This window comes from Salmo salar, chromosome 23 (assembly GCF_965601325.2).
Source record: "Salmo salar chromosome 23, fSalSal1, whole genome shotgun sequence".
NCBI classification, from domain to species: Eukaryota; Metazoa; Chordata; class Actinopteri; order Salmoniformes; family Salmonidae; genus Salmo; species Salmo salar.
Window position 1 is genome coordinate 28,441,895 of NC_138313.1, and position 19,666 is coordinate 28,461,560.

General features: G+C 43.6%; 1 protein-coding gene across 1 annotated transcript in view; it reads left to right on the forward strand.

Moving 5' to 3' along the window:
• Positions 1-19,666, forward strand: part of LOC100286605 (cytosolic carboxypeptidase 6) — a 471,389-nt gene that overhangs the window by 410,857 nt on the left and 40,866 nt on the right. The window contains exons 7-8 of the mRNA XM_014169493.3: positions 11,344-11,433; positions 13,508-13,622. Coding sequence (XP_014024968.1) covers positions 11,344-11,433; positions 13,508-13,622 — 205 coding nt within the window. The remainder of the gene's footprint in view (positions 1-11,343; positions 11,434-13,507; positions 13,623-19,666) is intronic.

Genomic DNA, 19,666 nt, shown 5'->3' on the forward strand with positions numbered 1-19,666 from the left:
TGCGCTTGACAGAGCTGTCTCTCTCTTTCTTATTAACATTAAGATCACTTTATTGGTCAATTACACGCAAGGTTCAGCCGAAATGTGACTTCTGCTTTAACCCAACCCCTCCGAAAGACACATTTTTTGGGAGTTGCGCGGGGCTGCTGTTTTTGTGGCAGTCAAAAGCATACAATGGCAAGGATTTACAAGCAACCTCTCAGTTGCCAACTCACTTCCCGACAGATTTTTTTCTCATCGGACCTAGGATTCAAACTGACAACCCTCTGGTTGCTGGCTCGCCTCTCTAACCTCTGGGCTACCTGCCACCCCATATGTTTTTCCCTTTATGGTAAGAGTGTCCTTACTGTTCTCTGCGTCAAATATCTACAGTTCTCTATACATTTGTAATCATATGGTGCTCTAAGAGACATGTGGAGTTGCATTTGAAGGTGTTATGATAAAATGGAGTGGGTTGTTTGCCTGGGAAAACACAGTCCATTGTTTTACATGAGAGAGGAAGCTTATGGGGTGCCCTAGCTAAGCTGACCTCGGCTAATGCCTGCACAGATCTGTTGGAAAAGAACACAAAGGAACTGCAGGCTTACATGGTCAATTATTGCTGTGGGGCCATATCTCAGGTTGGGCTCTCACCATTTGCATAATTAGGAGTCCTTGAGCCAGGAAATTTGTGATAGCGCCTCATTAAAGAGAAAGTCCCCACCCCACCCTCAGTCCTCAGCCCCTGCCATGGAGCTGTCACTTCCAATCGCCCATGACCTCAATTGTCATCACTCTTGCCCTTGAAGTGGAGAAATCTCTCTATTTCACAGGGACAAGGCATAAGGGCCTTGATTGCAGCAAATAGATCTGTAATCAGTAATCACACAGCGCTCAGTGCTTTTATCCTTTAGGCTTTATCTCCACTTGAGAGGCCGGGTTATATTTACATGCTACGTTTTCCAGGGTTTCTCTCTCGCCGTGATTCTGATATGTGTCACACCTGCCATTCTAATCCTCTTTTCAGGCTGACCGTGAAGTCTCCGCCACTGATGGCCCACTTCAGCTGTCCTCTTAACAGCTCTATAGGGATGGTCAGGGGAGCTGTGTTTCAGACAGAATAGTGACTTGACCCCTGTGGCTCCTCTTTCCTCTCAGTGGTCAATCCGCACCTTCGACCAACGTCAGCATTGCACATCATACTGTCCTGTGTTACATCTGCCTGGTACTAGAATATCATGGAATATGAGTCTGCGGTGGCTATCTGCTTTACATTTTCATTTTGTAGCAGTTAGAGAGGGAGTTGGCGTTGGGTGGAATCTAGATTTGTTATAATTGTTAGCTCTGTTGTCGGTCTGTGACAGTAGGGATGTTGTGGGGGCCAGGGTTATCTATCCGGGAGTGGATATGTGTGGCCTGTAGTGGGAAGGGACAGCGGATGGTTTAATGAGTGTATGAGGAGGCCTTGGCACCAACATGCCTCTCCAAAATAAGATGAGCTGAATAAATCTGAGAGAGACCAGAGGCTTTGTGCTCCCACAGTCTTATTTCCTGTCATGGCCTGACCTTTTCTGAAGCAAGAAAACAGTGCCATGAAGCTCTATTGCTTTTAAATCCCTCTCTCTTCCTCTCTCTCTGTGTGTCCTTGAGGAGCAGAGGGTGGCAGGGGGGCAGAAAGGGGGGCTCTGATGGTTGTTCGGGCTCAGTCGACTGGGTAGAACAACTGTCGGCATTTTATTCCAAGGCCCTGTATAAATTTTACATGAGTGACAATTATAGCTATCCCCGAATATGACGCACAAACTGGCGAGCGTGTCGTGTTTCCACCTCGGGAAAGTGAAGCTAATTTATTACAGCGTAAAAGGCTCAGTGCGTTCAGAGGGAGTATGGATTTGGTAGGGGCTGGAGGCTGGGGGCTGGGGGCTGCACTGGGTTATTGAAGTCTTTGGACAACAGAGTGGAAGGCAGCATTGGTCTCTCCTCACAGAGCACACCTAGAGGCAGTGTGACTGTGGCATCATCTCACCCACTCACAGTCCCATAGAACTCAGTCAACCCTTCTGCTAATCCTCCTGTTCACTAGTTTTATTGGTCTCTGTGTTTTACATTAACCATTAATTACTTGAGTTAAAGGCCCAATGCAGCTGTTTAAAAAATATATATATATAAATATCAAATCATTTCTGGGTAAAAAAGTAACTTACTTTAATAGTTTTCCACTAAAATTGGAGAAAAAAAAAGCTTTTTAATTGTTATTGGAAAAGACGTTTGGAACTCTGTAATTGGTCAATTAATCAATTTACAGCCTGGTGATGTCACCAGGCAAGCCGAAACTCCCGTCCAGGCAAACTGATTAGAAGGTCCTGTGTAGATTGTATTTTCAACCAGCGATTATCTGAAAATAACACTGATAAAATGTTTTCACACTTTTACAGGGTTAGTTTCATCAATTGTTGTACAATATGCTACAAAACACAGAAAAAAATGAATTTTGGACTATACTGGGCCTTTAACAATACATGACCAAGTAAGGAAAATGCATCATGGCATTGTTTTGATGAGATAGTAAACTCCAACTCAAAAAATATTTTCCACAAAGTGTCTAGAATAACACCTGTAAAAAAAATACCTCTGTAACAGACATATATAAAGTACATGAATACTGAATGGATGACAGTAGTATCCAATAAAAAAGCTGTCATCTATGCAGAATGTGACATCCCATGAATCCACCTGAGGAAAACAACAACCTCGGTTAATTGTATAATGTCAGAAGCCTTTTCAACAGAGGAGGCTGGTGGGAGGAGCTATAGGAAGACAAGCTCATTGTAATGGCTGGAATGGAATAAATGGATCAAACATATGGAATCCACATGTTTGACTCCGTTCAATAAATTCCATTCCAGCCATTACAATGAGCAGCCTGTCTTCCTATAGCTCTACCCACTGGCCTCCTCTGCCTTTCAAGTCTTATCTGCTTGAATTAGAAGGATTGAGGCTGTAGCAAAAAAAGCTGAACTGCACAATTGGAGTGACCTTCGAATTCTATAACATTCAGGTTGTTTGTCAAAGACACTTTTCTTCTTTGATAAAATTTACATATTTATCAGACCTGATCGTAAAATGACATGTGGCGTATGTGACTTTCTCAGGTGAAAAATATGCTGAGAGAGCAGTTTGATGCTAAAGTGAGGGCATACATTTCCCTCCCTCCCTCCCTCCGTCTGTCCGTCCGTCCGTCTGTCTCTTTCTTCTACACACACACACACACACACACACACTCTCTCTCTCCCTTTTACACTCACTTATTATCCTCCCTGACTCGTGACTTTCCTAATGTAAGTCCCCTCCTTATCTGCAGTGCTGTGACAGGCCCATTGAGGTCTGTGATGATGGGAGTGTTAAGAGGTTCATTACAGGTAGACCTGCTCAGCAAGGTACACTCTCAAAGCTCACCTCTTATCACCCCTCCACTCTGCTTATACAGCACTAAGGAGGGGGGCATTGACAAAGACTAGATATCCAAGATAAAATACCAGGTTTTAAACTAAAACAAGTATGTTTTTCAAGGCTGACTGTATCTGTTTAACTATGACAAGTGTAGTTTGACATTGACTTAGTCCTCTGTGGTGGCTTTAATTTGATTCCTTATCCTATCTCTGAGAATGTGTTTCAGTAGTTGCAGATGTCAGTGTATAAGCCTGGATAATAAACATGACATACACATGCACAGTTGAAGTCGGAAGTTTACATACACCTTAGCCAAATACATTTAAACTCAGTTTTTCACAATTCCTGACATTTAATCCTAGTAGAAATTCCATGTCTTAGATCAGTTAGGATCACCACTTTATTTTAAGAATGTGAAATGTCATAATAATAGTAGAGAGAATGATTTATTTCAGCTTTTATTTCTTTCATCACATTCCCAGTGGGTCAGAAGTTTACATACACTCAATTAGTATTTGGTAGCATTGCCTTTAAATTGCTTAACTTGGGTCAAATGTTTCAGGTAGCCTTCCACAAGCTTCCCACAATAAGTTGGCTGAATTTTGGCCCATTCATCCTGACAGAGCTGGTGTAACTGAGTCAGGTTTGTAGGCCTCCTTGCTCACGCACACTTTGGAAGTATGATTGGGGTCATTGTCCATTTGGAAGACCCGTTTGCGACCAAGATTTAACTTCCTGACTGATGTCTTGAGATGTTGCTTCAATATATCCTTCAATATATCCTACCTCATGATTCCATCTATTTTGTGAAGTGCATCAGTCCCTCCTGCAGCAAAGCACACCCACAACATGATGCTGCCACCCCCGTGCTTCACGGTTGGGAGGGTGTTCTTCGGCTTGCAAGCCTCCCCCATTTTCCTCCAAACAAAATGATGGTCATTATGGCCAAAAGGTTCTATTTTTGTTTCATCAGACCAGAGGACATTTCTCCAAAAAGTACGATCTTTGTCTCCATGTGCAGTTGCAAACCGTAGTCTGGCTTTTTTATGGCGGTTTTGTAGCAGTGGCTTCTTCCTTGCTGAGCGGCCTTTCAGGTTATGTCAATATAGGACTCGTTTTACTGTGGATATAGATACTTTTGTACCTGTTTCCTCCAGCATATTCACAAGGTCCTTTGCTGTCGTTCTGGGATTGATTTGCACCTTTCGCACCAAAGTACGTTCTTCTCTAGGAGACAGAACGCATCTCCTTCCTGAGCGGTATGATGGCTGTGTCGTCCCATGGTGTTTATACTTGCGTACTATTGTTTGTACAGATGAAAGTGGTACCTTCAGGCATTTGGAAATTGCTCTCAAGGATGAACCAGACTTGTGGAGGTCTACAATTTTTTTTCTGAGGTCTTTGTTAGATTTCTTTTGATTTTCCCATGATGTCAAGCAAAGAGGCACTGAGTTTGAAGGTAGGCCTTGAAATACATGCACAGGTAGGGTAGCATACTGGTTAGAGCGTTGGACTAGTAACCGAAAAGTTGCAAGATCGAATCCCCACGCTGACAAGGTACAAATCTGTCATTCTACCCCTGAACAAGGCAGTTAACCACTGTTCCTAGGTTGTCATTGAAAATAAGAATTTGTTCTTTACTGATTGGATTTAAAAATAAATTATAAAAGGTACACCTCCAGTTGACTCAAATGATGTCAATTAGCCTAACAGAAGCTTCTAAAGCCCTGACATAATTTTCTGGAATTTTCCAAGCTGTTTAAAGGCACAGTCAACTTAGTGTATCTAAACTTCTGACTCACTGGAATTGTAATACAGTGAATTATAAGTTAAATAATCTGTCTGTAAACAATTGTTGGAAAAATGACTTGTGTCATGCACAAAGTAGATTTCCTAACCGACTTGCCAAAACTATAGTTTGTCAACAAGAAATTTGTGGAGTGGTTGAAAATGAGCTTTAATGACTCCAACCTAAGTGTGTGTAAATTTCCGACTTCAACTGTATAAAAATGTCTTTCCAATGCTTAGCCAAAATAAAGTGAGCAAAAAACTGAGTTTGCCTGTACATAAGGGTCCCCCCCCCCCAAAAAAAAAGTACATACACCAGGATATCAGCTCCAAGTGATTTTAATTTAAGAAATCTGTTCCCAAGTATTCCCACGTGTAATAAAGAAACACGTGATTGTATACAAATGTAAGCAAGGTTTGAAATTATTATGTTTTAGTCAAACATTATGTCTGTTTGGGCTTGTGGTCAATTTGCAGTCTACAATTTATTTGTAATGATGTTCTGGCCCCTCGACCACCCGCTTAAGAAAAATTTCTCCCGAGGCTGAATTTTTTTGATGTTCCCTGCTCTACAGCATATTTGTCTTGTGTTAAAAGGTTTTATTTCACTCCCCCCTAGACTAGTATCTTTCTGTGTATTTGGATTTGTTGGGATTACAGAGCCCCCTGCTGATCTTTAGCGGCACCTTCAGGCAAGGCTGTGCCACTGCAGCTGTGTGCTGTGTTGTGCGCATGGGGGCTGGAACCTGTGGTGCTGTTTGGCTGAACGCTCGGCTGGGCAGAGGCAGAGGCAGAGGCAGACAGACAGAGCTGCAGGGGAGTGCTTGGGCTGAGGAGGCAGCAGGGACCCTATGCACTCTCCATACACTGCACTAAGATAAACTGTAGATCTTCGCTAAGCTGCAAGCCTGGTAGAAATTGCACTGATGAAGTGCAAGGGCAAATTAGCATAAAATATATATTTCTACCAGAGCATTATTTTCTAACCCCACAAGGATTTGTGTTGTGTGGTGGCTGTTGGAGTCTGTTTCAAGACTGTTGGTTTTAATGTGGAGGGGCTTTGTGTGCATGCTAGGTTTACTCTGTAAGTCCTCTCTGAATGGAGCACTCCTGTGATCGCCCACGGCACAATATGGGCACTGTTCCATTGTTGTGCATCAGGAGTCATGTCGTGTCGGGTCGAGGCCAAGGTGGAATTCATAACTGATGGAATTTCACACCCAAGTGAGCGCCGGGCCTGGTGAAACGCAAGCACTCACATTTACAAGAAACGCCCCGGCTGTTCCGCCGAGACTCCTGAATGGCAAAGTCATTTGTCTCTGTGAAGGGCAAAGAGAGAAAAAGAGGGAACTATCTTTTTTTCTTCTCTTTTAAAAACAGAATAATGCTTTATGTTTATGCCCCCCCCCCCCCCCCCCCCCCCCTCCCCCCCACACACACACACACCAGAAATCCATGTTTTCCAAGGCCCTCAGAAACGTAATTGGAATTAAAGACGGGAAAGGGTGTGCAGCCAATTGCCAATTAGCATTTTCTCAGCTCAGCAGAAGCTCAGGGGGGATCAATAGGATATTAAGTTTGTGTACATAGCAATAAGACACACAATCACTTCCAGCCATTAGCAACACTAAACGTGTGGAGAAATGTCGACCTCCGATGGCTGCGTTCTGTGAAAATCATTTGGCAGTATTCAAGCTTGGCTGAAGTGCATTGGTACAGTTTGCTTCCATTGGGCACAATAGTATTCGGCTCTGACAAATAGTATTCTTTAGAAACTCTGAGATGGTAAGATGGAATCTTACACTTGAGTATCTTTAGAATCACTGAGGACCAACTGCAGCAAACAACACAGTTATAGGCTCATGTCGGGTTCTCCAAACATCCACATAAAAAAATGCTATACTATTCATTGGTTAAATACTATAGCGTTTTTGTTGACTTTACTGTAGTATTCACTGTAGTGTTTATTGTAGTTTTACAGACATAACTGTAGTATAGTGTAGTATTTACAGTTTACTGTAGTATAAATACTATAGTAAGAAAAAACTGTATTATATACTATAGTAATTACTGTAGTTTTTTGTGGACTGTAATGTTTTTGGAGTGTTTTTACGGACATTACTGTTGTATTTACTGTAGTGTTTTTGCGGACTGTAGTGTTTTTGCAAACATCACTGTAGTTTTTAATGTTTTTTTATAGTCTGTAGTACACTGTAGTATTTACTATGGTGTTCTACAGTATAATACAACATGTTATAGTAAGTACTACACATGATCAAAGTATTCTACAGTGTGTAGTATAGTATTATACAATATACTACAGTTTAATACATCATTCTATATTAAGTACTGTAGTATTCTATAGTAAACTGTAGTCTTTTTTCATGTGGGCAGGCCTGGTTTTCTCTTAGCATTGGTTAGAATCATCTCAAGAGAACCATCTTTCCAAACCACAGTGATTGGTTGTGGTATCAACTGCAAAGTAACTGTCTGTTATCACAGGCAGTGATACTTGCTCTCAAGCTGAAGTTCCTGCCTATCTCACAACCCTCCAGCGTTGGGCCAGCCCACATAAAAAATACAGTACTATACTATACTATGGTTTAAATACTATAATATTCACTGCAGTGTTTTTGCAGACTTTACTGTAGTATTCACTGTAGTGTTTTGCGGACTAAAGTCAGACTAAAGTAGTATACTGTATTATACTGTAGTATTTACAGTTAACAATAATTTAAATACTGTAGTAAGCATTCTATAGTAAGTACTACACATTATCAAACTTTACTACAGTGTGAAGTATAGTATTATACAGTATACTACAGTTTACTATAGAATTCTATAGTAAGTACTGTAGTAAACTGTAGTATTTTTTCATGTGGGAGTGACACAAAGGTCAAACTGACAAGGTGGGAAATCTGTCGATGTGCCCTTGAGCAAGGCACTTAACCCTAATTGCTCCAGGGTAGACCGTTGATAATGGCAGACCCTGGCTATGACCCCACTCTCCGAGAGTATCTCAGGGGGAGTGGGGATATGCAAAAAAAAAATCAAAAATCAAATTCGCACCCACCATCTCACAACCCTCACAACATTAGCCACAGTCCCCTTTTACCCCCCCACCCCCATCAAATTAAGAGCCATAAAGTAAACTCAGCAAAAAAAGAAACGTCCTCTCACTGTCAACTGTGTTAATTTTCAGCAAACTTAACATGTGTAAATATGTGGATGAACAAAACAAGATTCAACAAATGAGACAAACTCAACAAGTTCCACAGACATGTGACTAACAGAAATTGAATAATGTGTCCCTGAACAAAGGGGGCGGGGGGTCAAAATCAAAAGTAACAATCAGTATCTGGTGTGGCCACCAGCTGCATTAAGTACTACAGTGCATCTCCTCCTCACGGACTGCACCAGATTTGCCAGTTCTTGTTGTGAGATGTTACCCCACTCTTCCACCAAGGCACCTGCAAGTTCCTGGACTTTTCTGGGGGGAATGGCCCTAGCCCTCACCCTCCGATCCAACAGGTCCCAGACGTACTCAATGGGATTGAGGTCCGGGCTCTTCGCTGGCCATGGCAGAACACTGACATTCCTGTCTTGCAGGAAATCATGCACAGAACGAGCAGTATAGCTGGTGGCATTGTCAAGCTGGGGGGCCATGTCAGGATGAGCCTGCAGGAAGGGTAACCACATGAGGGAGGAGGACGTCTTCCCTGTAACGCACAGCATTGAGATTGCCTGCAATGACAACAAGCTCAGTGCGATGATGCTGTGACACACCGTCCCAGACCATGACGGACCCTCCACCTCCAAATCGATCCCGCTCCAGAGTACAGACCTCGGTGTAATGCTCATTCCTTCGACGATAAACGCAAATCCGACCATCACCCTTGGTGAGACAAAACCGCGACTCGTCAGTGAAGAGCACTTTTTACCAGTCCTGTCTGGTCCAGCGACGGTGGGTTTGTGCCCATAGGCGACGTTGTTGCCGGTCATGTCTGGTGAGGACCTGCCTTACAACAGGCCTACAAGCCCTCAGTCCAACCTCTCTCAGCCTATTGCGGACAGTCTGAACACTGATGGAGGGATTGTGCGTTCCTGGTGTAACTCGGGCAGTTGTTGTTGCCATCCTGTACCTGTCCCGCAGGTGTAATGTTCAGATGTACCAATCCTGTGCAGGTGTTGTTTCACGTAGTCTGCCACTGCAAGCTGTCCGTCCTGTCTCCCTGTATCGCTGTCTTAGGTGTCTCACAGTACAGACATTGCAATTTATTGGCCTGGCCACATCTGCAGTCTTCATGCCTCCTTGCAGCATGCCTAAGGCACGTTCACACAGATGAGCAGGGACACTGGGCATCTTTCTTATGGTGTTTTTCAGAGTCAGTAGAAAGGCCTCTTTAGTGTCCTAAGTTTTCATAACTGTGACCTTAATTTCCTACCGTCTGTAAGATGTTAGTGTCTTAACGACCGTTCCACAGGTGCATGTTCATTAGTTGTTTATAGTTCATTGTACAAGCATGGTAAACAGTGTTTAAACCCTTTACAATGAAGATCTGTGAAGTTATTTGGATTTTTATGAATTATCTTTGAAAGACAGGGTCCTGAAAAAGGGACATTTCTTTTTTTGCCGAGTTTATTAGCTCTATTCTTGCTTGTTTTTACGGACCGTGATAAATGTATATATTATTCAAAGAGCGTGCTGAATAATCCATGCGCTTATTTAATGATTCATTCATGCGCTGGCTGAGAGTGAGGGGGAAGTATTTGTAGGTTGACCTGGGCACCAGTGATACCCCCTCCTCAATACCAGCCAAGGTGTCAATCCATCCTCTCCTCCATTGTGCTTGGCGTCTCTCTATCACTTATTCATCCACTGGACTCTCTGAAGATGCAAACGCACACCTTCCTCTTTGTGACCACTGGGCCACATGCCCAGAGATATATCCATTTTTCATATAGTTGAATATGATCCCTGCTATATGGAATGTAGTCATCCATATTGAATAAGAGACAAAGCGAAGGAAGGTTTGGCCTGTATGTGGTAATGTATGGTGTGTAACTATATGTAGTGAGGTAGAGGGGGCCATTGTGGATGCAGAACAGATTCAGGGATATAGGCGGACTGTATCTGTGCTGTTGTGTTTCTGTATGCTGCTTTGTCTGGTGAATACCAGCACTCCATTCAGCAGGTAACCATGTTGATGGTAATAAAACCTGTCTGCTCTCTTTGGAAATGAGAGGCAGAGCCTGGTGTTTGGAAATCCCATCATGTAGTTGATAATGAGGGGAACATTGTGCTGCATGAACAAAGGCTGCTGCGGCGTCAGAGCCCCGTACCGCCGTCCGCCACCCAGAACAGAGGAGGCAGGAATAGGTATGAGCGTGACTCGCAGCAGGTGGAGGCAGATCAGCATGTTAACAGCTTTTTGTCCAGCAGCACCGGTATTCATCCAGCCAATTTTATTAGCCTGAATGCAATTCTTCCTCATTTCCCCTGTAGCCTGGTACTTTCACAGAGAGAAAATAGCAGGCAGATTTGATTTATGGTGCATTAAGCTGGGCAGTCTATCATGGACATCATGTAGATTGTGAAAACATACCTCCAGCAGAATATCTCCAAATGGATCTGGAGGTCATTGTAGCATCTTTAGTGGGGGAAACCGTACATGGAATTTAATTTGCAGCATTAAAAAGAGCCTGTCCTTGGACAAATGGGTTAGAGGAGTCTCACTAGCACACATGTCACCTAATTTCCATTGGGTCACAATGTCCCTTTTTAACAATGTTAAATATAATTGATTTCCATCCCAGTCTGCAGATACTGTATGTTCCTTATTACACTAGCGTGCAGTAGTCACTGAATGTTGTCACTGAATTGACCTGAATGCTAATTTACACCGCATACCTGTGAAGTGTGTTTAGTGACCAATTAATTCTGACAGCAGGGCCCCAGTGTCCCTGACCATATTCTCATCTAACGTGTGTGTGTGTGTGTGTGTGTGTGTGTGTGTGTGTGTGTGTGTGTGTGTGTGTGTGTGTGTGTGTGTGTGTGTGTGTGTGTGTGTGTGTGTGTGTGTGTGTGTGTGTGTGTGTGTGTGTGTGTGTGTGTTTCATCTCCAGCTCAACAGAATCCAGAGAAGCAGAAGAAGCTTGTTGTCCTCACAGCCCGTGTACACCCTGGGGAGTCGCCTGCATCCTTCATCTGTCAAGGTATGTCTTTGTCTCCACCCATCTGGTAAGGTATGTCTTTGTCTCCACCCATCTGGTAAGGTATGTCTCTGTCTCCACCCATCTGGCAAGGTATGTCTCTGTCTCCACCCATCTGGCAAGGTATGTCTCTGTCTCCACCCATTTGGCAAGATAGGTATCTGTCTCCACCCATCTGGCAAGGTAGGTCTCTGTCTCCACCCATCTGTCAAGGTTTCTCTCTGTCTCCACCCATCTGGCAAGGTAGGTCTCTGTCTCCACCCATCTGTCAAGGTTTCTCTCTATCTCCACCCCATCTGGCAAGGTATGTCTCTGTCTCCACGCATCTGGCAAGATAGGTATCTGTCTCCACCCATCTGGCAAGGTATGTCTCTGTCTCCACCTATCTGTCAAGGTAGGTCTCTGTCTCCACCCATCTGTCAATGTATGTCTCTGTCTCAACCCATCTGGCAAGATAGGTCTCTGTCTCCATCCATCTGGCAAGGTAGGTCTCTGTCTCCACCCATCTGGCAAGGTAGGTCTCTGTCTCCACCCATCTGGCAAGGTAGGTCTCTGTCTCCACCCATCTGTCAAGGTCGGTCTCTGTCTCCACCCCATCTGTCAAGATAGGTCTCTGTCTCCACCCATCTGTCAAGGTAGGTCTCTGTCTCCACCCATCTGGCAAGATAGGTCTCTATCTCCACCCATCTCTAAAGGTAGGTCTCTATCTCCACCCATCTGTCAATGTAGGTCTTTGTCTCCACCCGTTGGCAAGGTAGGTCTCTGTCTCCATGCATCTGTCAAGGTAGGTCTCTCTCCTAATACGCATGCGCACACACACACAAACACAAAGACACACACACACACACACACACACACACAGCCCAGGTGGAGCATCTCACAAGCAGTTTGTCAAGTTCTCATAGAATTACAGGGAAATAAGTGGAAAAAGAAGCAGATGATTCAAAAAGAGCCTTGGCTTCCGCTCATACCTCCCTTAACGTGTCTGCCATTTTTCAGGCTTTCATTAAGATAGGCTCTTCAGGTGAGAAATACTTGTTTCATTGACAAGTAACTGAACTCCTGGAGGGTTTCTCTCCTCAACATAAAGGATATCTGAAGTGCAGAAAGAGTGAGTTACAGTTAATAAGATGTCTTGTCTTGGGTCTTCTTTACTTTCCCATTGTTGAAAATCGAGTGTAAGAAACAGTTGAAAAACTCCCAGTTGGTGTCATAGTGTTTGGTCACCACATAGCTCTGAGAGCAGACAGTGCACTTAGCTCAATGTGACTTTGAGCTCCACTTAGGACCAACCCCTGCTCCGACACGCAGATGTGCATGAAATCATTTCAGGAAGTCCGAGCAATTAGACGGCACACTCTGTGGCCTGTACCTGTATCCCACGCTCTTTCTCTCCTCCTGCCTGCCACATTGACTCAATTAGAGAGCTTGTTATGCCTCCATTAGTGGTAACGAGCAGGACAGAGTGGGGCGGGCGGCTGGAGTAGGAGGGAGGGAGGGAGGCAGGGAGGGGTACACAGTGCTGGCTGTCGGCCCTCTCTGCTTCTTATTTACCTGTCAATTATCCTGCTTCAGTCCAGGGCTGTGGAGGGCTTTTCAGTGGCCGGCACTGTTTACATGTCTCAATGCTATCTTTCTCTGTCTCGCTCTCTTTTTCAATCTCCCTCTCGCTCTCTCTCTCGTTGGCTGTCTCTGTGTCTCATCTGTAGCAGATAGCGTTATCTCCCTCACTCAGTGTTTGAGGCCCTGTGGGCTAATCAGGTCCTCTGCGCTGTCTGTTTTTATCCCACTGTCAGCTCTATTCCATTTGTATCGATTTTGGAGGGATGTCTCAGGTTTCCCCTCTGATTTTTATAATGCTCCCCTTTTGTCCTTCTCTTTTTGTTTCTCAAAACTCAATTAACTGGGGCCTTGGGTTTTCTTTTCAAGTCAATTTTACTGGGAGTGTGTGTGAGGATGTGTGTGCATATTTGTGTGAATGAAATAGAATAGCTTTGAGCATGATTCTCTCCAGCCATACAGTAGAGTGAATCTGGAGGGCTTAATAACCCTGACAGTGTCCTTTGTATTGCTTTAGGAGTGATTGACTTCCTGGTCAGCCAGCATCCTGTAGCCGTAATCCTGCGTGACCATGTGATCTTTAAGATTGTACCCATGCTCAACCCTGACGGGGTCTACTTAGGCAACTACAGGTAAGCTCAACCATCGATATATAAAATTCCCCTTTCTTCATGGACAAAAAGAGCAGTTCAGTTGTAATAATTTCCGTCCTGTTGCTTGAGGTCTACTGAAAAGTTGTACTTTTGATGGATTCCGCTAGAGATTTCTGACTAGACTGCAGCACATTGCTAGTGCTAAAGAGAGATGCTGTGATGATGTGTTTGGTAACGCCCACTGTGGAGGTCCCCTACCAGATGATTTATGGGCCGCTAGATGCATGTGTGGGAATAGCAGGCTGGGCTGCCGGCCCTCTCATCTTCTATTTCTCCCTCTGCCTCCAAAGCGCCATCCCTGGAATATGAACTGCTGGCTTTCCTGTTCTGCTGTCTCTTTTCTCCTCCGTTGACAGTTCAACTCAATGTAATTGCTGCAGTAGTCCAGGCTGTTGCAGGTACTCTAAATCAAATCACCTCTTATTCCCCACTGCTAGTTCTCAATCCAATCATGCGCGCAAAGACACACACACACACACACACACACACACACACACACACACACACACACACACACACACACACCACACACACACACACACACACACACACACACACACACACACACACACACACACACACACACACACATACATATTTCTGTCTCTATTCTTGCGTAAGATAAATCTTGCCTGTGCCAAATGTATGCCCTTGCAGTACTGTGTCTCATATGCTGAGCTGTGTGTGTTTTCTGAGGCCATACACTCCATCCTTTGTTTAGCGTTGAGACACAGGCTCCATGGGCATCGTTTCCACCTCCCTCTCCATAATTGCCTTTTACTTAATGGGGTGGACATGAGGAATACAAATTCATTGAGATGATAGTGCTGCCACTGAACATGCGTTTGTGGCTGCCATCTAGTGGCCGCTCCCCCCCACTGCGTTGAGTCTGTCTGTAGATCAAGTGTGCTTTCTGGCAATGATGAGGTTAGACACATCTTGTTGCTAATTGTTCCGTTTTAAAGGCTGTTTTCATCAACTCTGGAAAATGATGCAGTCGGCCTGGCTGAATGGTGTGTGTGTGTGTGTGTGTGTGTCTTTGCGCGCATGATTGGATTGAGAACTAGCAGTGGGGAATAAAAGGTGATTTGATTTAGAGTACCTGCAACAGCCTGGACTACTGCAGCAATTACATTGAGTTGAACTGTCAACGGAGGAGAAAAGAGACAGCAGAACAGGAAAGCCAGCAGTTCATATTACAGGGATGGCGCTTTGGAGGCAGAGGGAGAAATAGAAGATGACTCCTCACCCACACTACGTCCAGGCACCACATCACCCCTGTCATCCGTGAACTCCACTGGCTTCCTGTCTCCCAATGCATTGATTACAAGATCTCTCCCCCCCCCCTACACACACAGAGAAATACACTACTAAGACACTCCTCTCTTCACCATACTGAACTGGGTTCGTATCCAGATACCGAACTCTCCCCATACACCGATACAGCACACTCATTCTCTTCTTTGAGCCCACCCCTCTCTTTATTCATGTTTTTGTTTAGTTTGACGTTTTGTTTTGACTCCTGTTTGTTTGCTTTTGTTTTCATTTCTACAATTGTAAAGCGACTTTGGGTTCTTGAAAGCACTGTATGAGTCCTATGTATTATTATTATTATTATTATTATTGGCTCCATATTAATATGATGTCAATTAGAGCGTCTCTTTCTGCCCCTACCAGTGAGGCCTAATTGGCTTTTCTGTGGGCTCAGCACGGCATCTGGGGGGGGATCGAACAGATGCATGCAGGAAACAGAATCAATCACTGCTGACCACAGATGACTATCTCAGGCATGCACAGTGACACTGACACGCAGACACAGGCCCCCGTGAAAGTCATGGATACTGAGCAGCAGCAGCTGAATAGCCCAGAGTCCTTTCTTCCACAGCCACTCTGACTAGAGGTCCTGGCATTAGCTGCTCTTTGACTGGAGTCCAATAATTAGCTACACTACATGGCCAAAAGTATGTGGACAACTGCTGTCGAACATCTCATTCCAGAATCATGTGCAAAAAATTTAAATGGAGTTGGTCTCCCCTTTGCTGCTATAACAGCCTCCACTCTCCTGGGAAGGCTTTCCACTAGATGTTGGAACATTGCTGTGGGGACTTGCTTCCATTAGGCGACAAGAGCATCAGTGAGGTCAGGCACTGATGTTGGCTCTCAGTCGGCGACCCAATTCATCCCAAAGGAGTTTTTTTTGGTATTGGTATTTTATTAGGATCCCCATTAGCTGTTGCAAAAGCAGCAGCTACTCTTCCTGGGGTCCACACATAACATGAAACATAATACAGAATGACATAATACAGATCAATGGACAAGGACAGCTCAAGGACAGAACAACATACATTTTTTTTAAAGGCACACATAGCCTACATATCAATGCATACACACAAACTATCTAGATCAAATAGGGAGAGGCGTTGTGCCGCAAGGTGTTGCTTTATCTGTTTTTTGAAACCAGGTTTGCTGTTTATTTGAGCAATATGAGTTGGAAGGAAGTTCCATGCAATAAGGACTCTATATAATACTGTACGCTTTCTTGAATTTGTTCTGGGGACTGTGAAAAGACCCCAGGTGGCATGTCTGGTGGGATAAGTGTGTGTGTCAGAGCTGTGTGTAAGTTGACTATGCAAACAATTTGGGATTTTCAATACATTCATGTTTCTTATAAAAAGAAGTGATGCAGTCAGTCTCTCCTCAACTCTTAGCCAAGAGAGACTGGCATGCATAGTATTTTATAATTTTTTATTTATTTTATTTATTGAATATCCAAAACATTCAATATACTTGCAGTGAATCAGCTCACCAACTACATCATACCAGTCATCCAACATATTCCCATTCAGAGCGACACACAGAAGCATCCAGGGTCAATGCCCTGCTCAAGGGCACGTTGACAAATCTACCACCAGGCCAAAAAATATGAACCCGAACCTTCCAAGATCCCCCCCACAGTTCCCCAATAGCTGTCCCTCAACCTTTCGAAACCCCCCCCCCGAAGAAAAATTTCAATTATTTCCATTCCCCACCCCCAAGAACCTCCCAATGCACCAACAACCAAGAGAATGAACTAAAGAGAAAAAAAGAAAAGACAGAAGACAACAGCAAACAACAATGCAAAAAATATATAATAAAACAAAATAATACATTTAAAACAAAGGACATCAAGGACAACTAAAATCATAACAGCAATGCCAACTGTATATGTTTGTGTGCATAGTATTTATATCAGCCCTCTGATTACAATTAAGAGCAAAACGTGCCGCTCTGTTCTGGGCCAGCTGCAGCTTAACTAGGTCTTTCCTTGCAGCACTGGACCACACGACTGGACAATAATCAAGTTTATACAAAACTAGAGCCTGCAGAACTTGCTTTTTGGAGTGTGGTGTCAAAAACGCAGAGCTTCTCTTTATTACGGCTAGACCTCTCCCCATCTTTACAACCACTGAATCTATATGTTTTGACCATGACAGTTTACAATCTAAGGTAACGCCAAGTAATTTAGTCTCCTCAACTTGTTCAACAAACACACCCTTCATTACCAGATTCAGCTGAGGTCTAGCACTTAAGGAATGATTTATACCAAATACAATGCTCTTAGTTTTAGAGATGCTCAGGACCAGTTTATTACTGGCCACCCATTCCAAAACAGACTGTAACTCTTTGTTAAGAGTTTCAGTGACTTAATTAGCTGTGGTTGCTGATGCGTATATGGTTGAATCATCAGCATACATGGACACACATGCTTTGTTTAATGCCAGTGGCAAGTCATTGGTAAAAATAGGAAAGAGTAGAGGGCCTAAAGAGCTGCCCTGAGGTACACCACACTTTATATGTTTGACATTAGAGAAGCTTCCATTAAAGAAAACCCTTTGAGTTCTATTAGATAGATAGATAGATAGATAGATAGATAGATAGATAGATAGATAGATAGATAGATAGATAGATAGATAGATAGATAGATAGATAGATAGATAGATAGATAGATAGATAGATAGATAGATAGATAGATAGATAGATAGATAGATAGATAGATAGATAGATAGATAGATAGATAGATAGATAGATAGATAGATAGATCTGAATCCACGATATGGCAGAGGTTGAAAAGCCATAGCACATACATTTTTTTCAACAACATGTTATGGTCAATAATAGCAAAGGCTGCACTGAAATCTAACAGTACAGCTCCCACAATCTTATTATTATCAATTTCTTTAAACCAATCATCAGTCATTTGTGTCAGTGCAGTACATGTTGAGTGACCTTCTCTATAAGCATGCTTAAAGTCTGTTCATTTGTTTACAGAGAAATTGTATTGTATTTGGTCAAACACAATTTTTTCCAACAGTTTGGTAAGAGCTGGCAGCAAGCTTATAGGTCTCTGTTAGAATCAGTAAAGGCCGCTTTACCACTCTTGGGTAGCGGAATTACTTTGGCTTCCCTCCAGGCCTGAGGACAAAGACTTTCCTCTAGGCTCAGATTAAAAATATGACAGATAGGGGTGGCTATAGAGTCAGCTACCATCCTCAGTAGCTTCCCATCTAAGTTGTCAATGCCAGGAGGTATATCATTATTTATCGATAACAATAATTTTCCCACCTCTCCCACACTAACTTTACAAAATTCAAACTTGCAATGCTTTTCATACATGAAGGGAACTCATTTGCGCCAGCTGTATGGTTAGTGAGAAAGTGCATATTGCAAATGTACGGTCCCTTACTAGACGTCCGACGACATCCGATAAATCCACGGACGGCGTCGGGCCGCTCACCGGGGCCAGATCTTCCGGGAAGTCATCGAACGGAGTTTCTCGGACCTTCGGTTTCCGTTGAATAAAATGTTCAAATTTTGGTAATTTCTCTCCAGTCCCGGATTATACCACAGCAGGGTGAATGGAATCATATTGCAAATGTAACAAACATCACCAATCACGACGCAGCTTTTTCTCCTAAACGGAAAAGACTTCGAAGACGAAACTCGGTGAGCATGGGTTTGGCATAATGGGCAGTTGGCCCCAAACAGGATGGAGTCGAGGCCTCGACGCTTTTCGAGTTAAGGCCATTTTTCTGGGATTGAAAGTCAAACATGAAAATAGAGTGCTGATTTGACCGCTTCACATCAAAGTACATGAGCCTACGGTGTCAGGGAAAAAAGAACCAGACATTTACCAATGGTCATTTCAGAGAAATTGTACAATGGCAAATTGGTGGTATTCAAAAATATGAGGGTTTTTTTCCAAAAAGTTACAGATCCAGTTGCAGTGTGTTCAGATGAGTCTGTTAATGTGGGTTTCGGAGCTCTGTGAGATTTCTGTGATTTTCTGTGATTTTCTGAAACAACACACACTTGTTCAACCCTCTGTAAATAAGTCAGTTCTTAACGTAAAGACTTAAAACTCAATATTCTATAAGAGCCTAACCCAAGGAGGATATGTGTTCACTTTCATCTTCCTGTGTCAACCAGAAGTGCCTTAAAATGGTGTCATAGGGGCTGTTTTGAAGGGTTAAAAAGGTCAGCTCTTTCCACAACTTCATATGTGTGACTAGGCAACCCTCATGAACTGTAAATCAGTCATTTATCCCATCAGATGTCAAAGAAAAGCTCTCTCTCCCCCCCACACACACACACACACACACACACACACACACACACACACACACACACACACACACACACACACACACACACACACACACACACACACACACACACACACACAGCAAGGATGGAGTGACACAGTGCAGTGCTTAAAGACACACAGAGCCTGCAATGGCATTACCATTATCTCTAGGCTGTGCTGAGTTCAACGAGACGCCCCGCTTGACCGTAGCTTGCTCTGAGAGCAGTAACCGTGAAGATAAGTAGACAAAATATGAAGCCTGAACCAAAATGTCAAGTGCTTTTGGGTGACAGCGAGAGAACCGTTAGGGTTAGAAGCACAATTCAACCTCAGGAGCGTTCCTGAGGTCCTCCTGATCTTTGCAAGCCTAACCTTGACCATGTGGCATTAACCCTTCAGA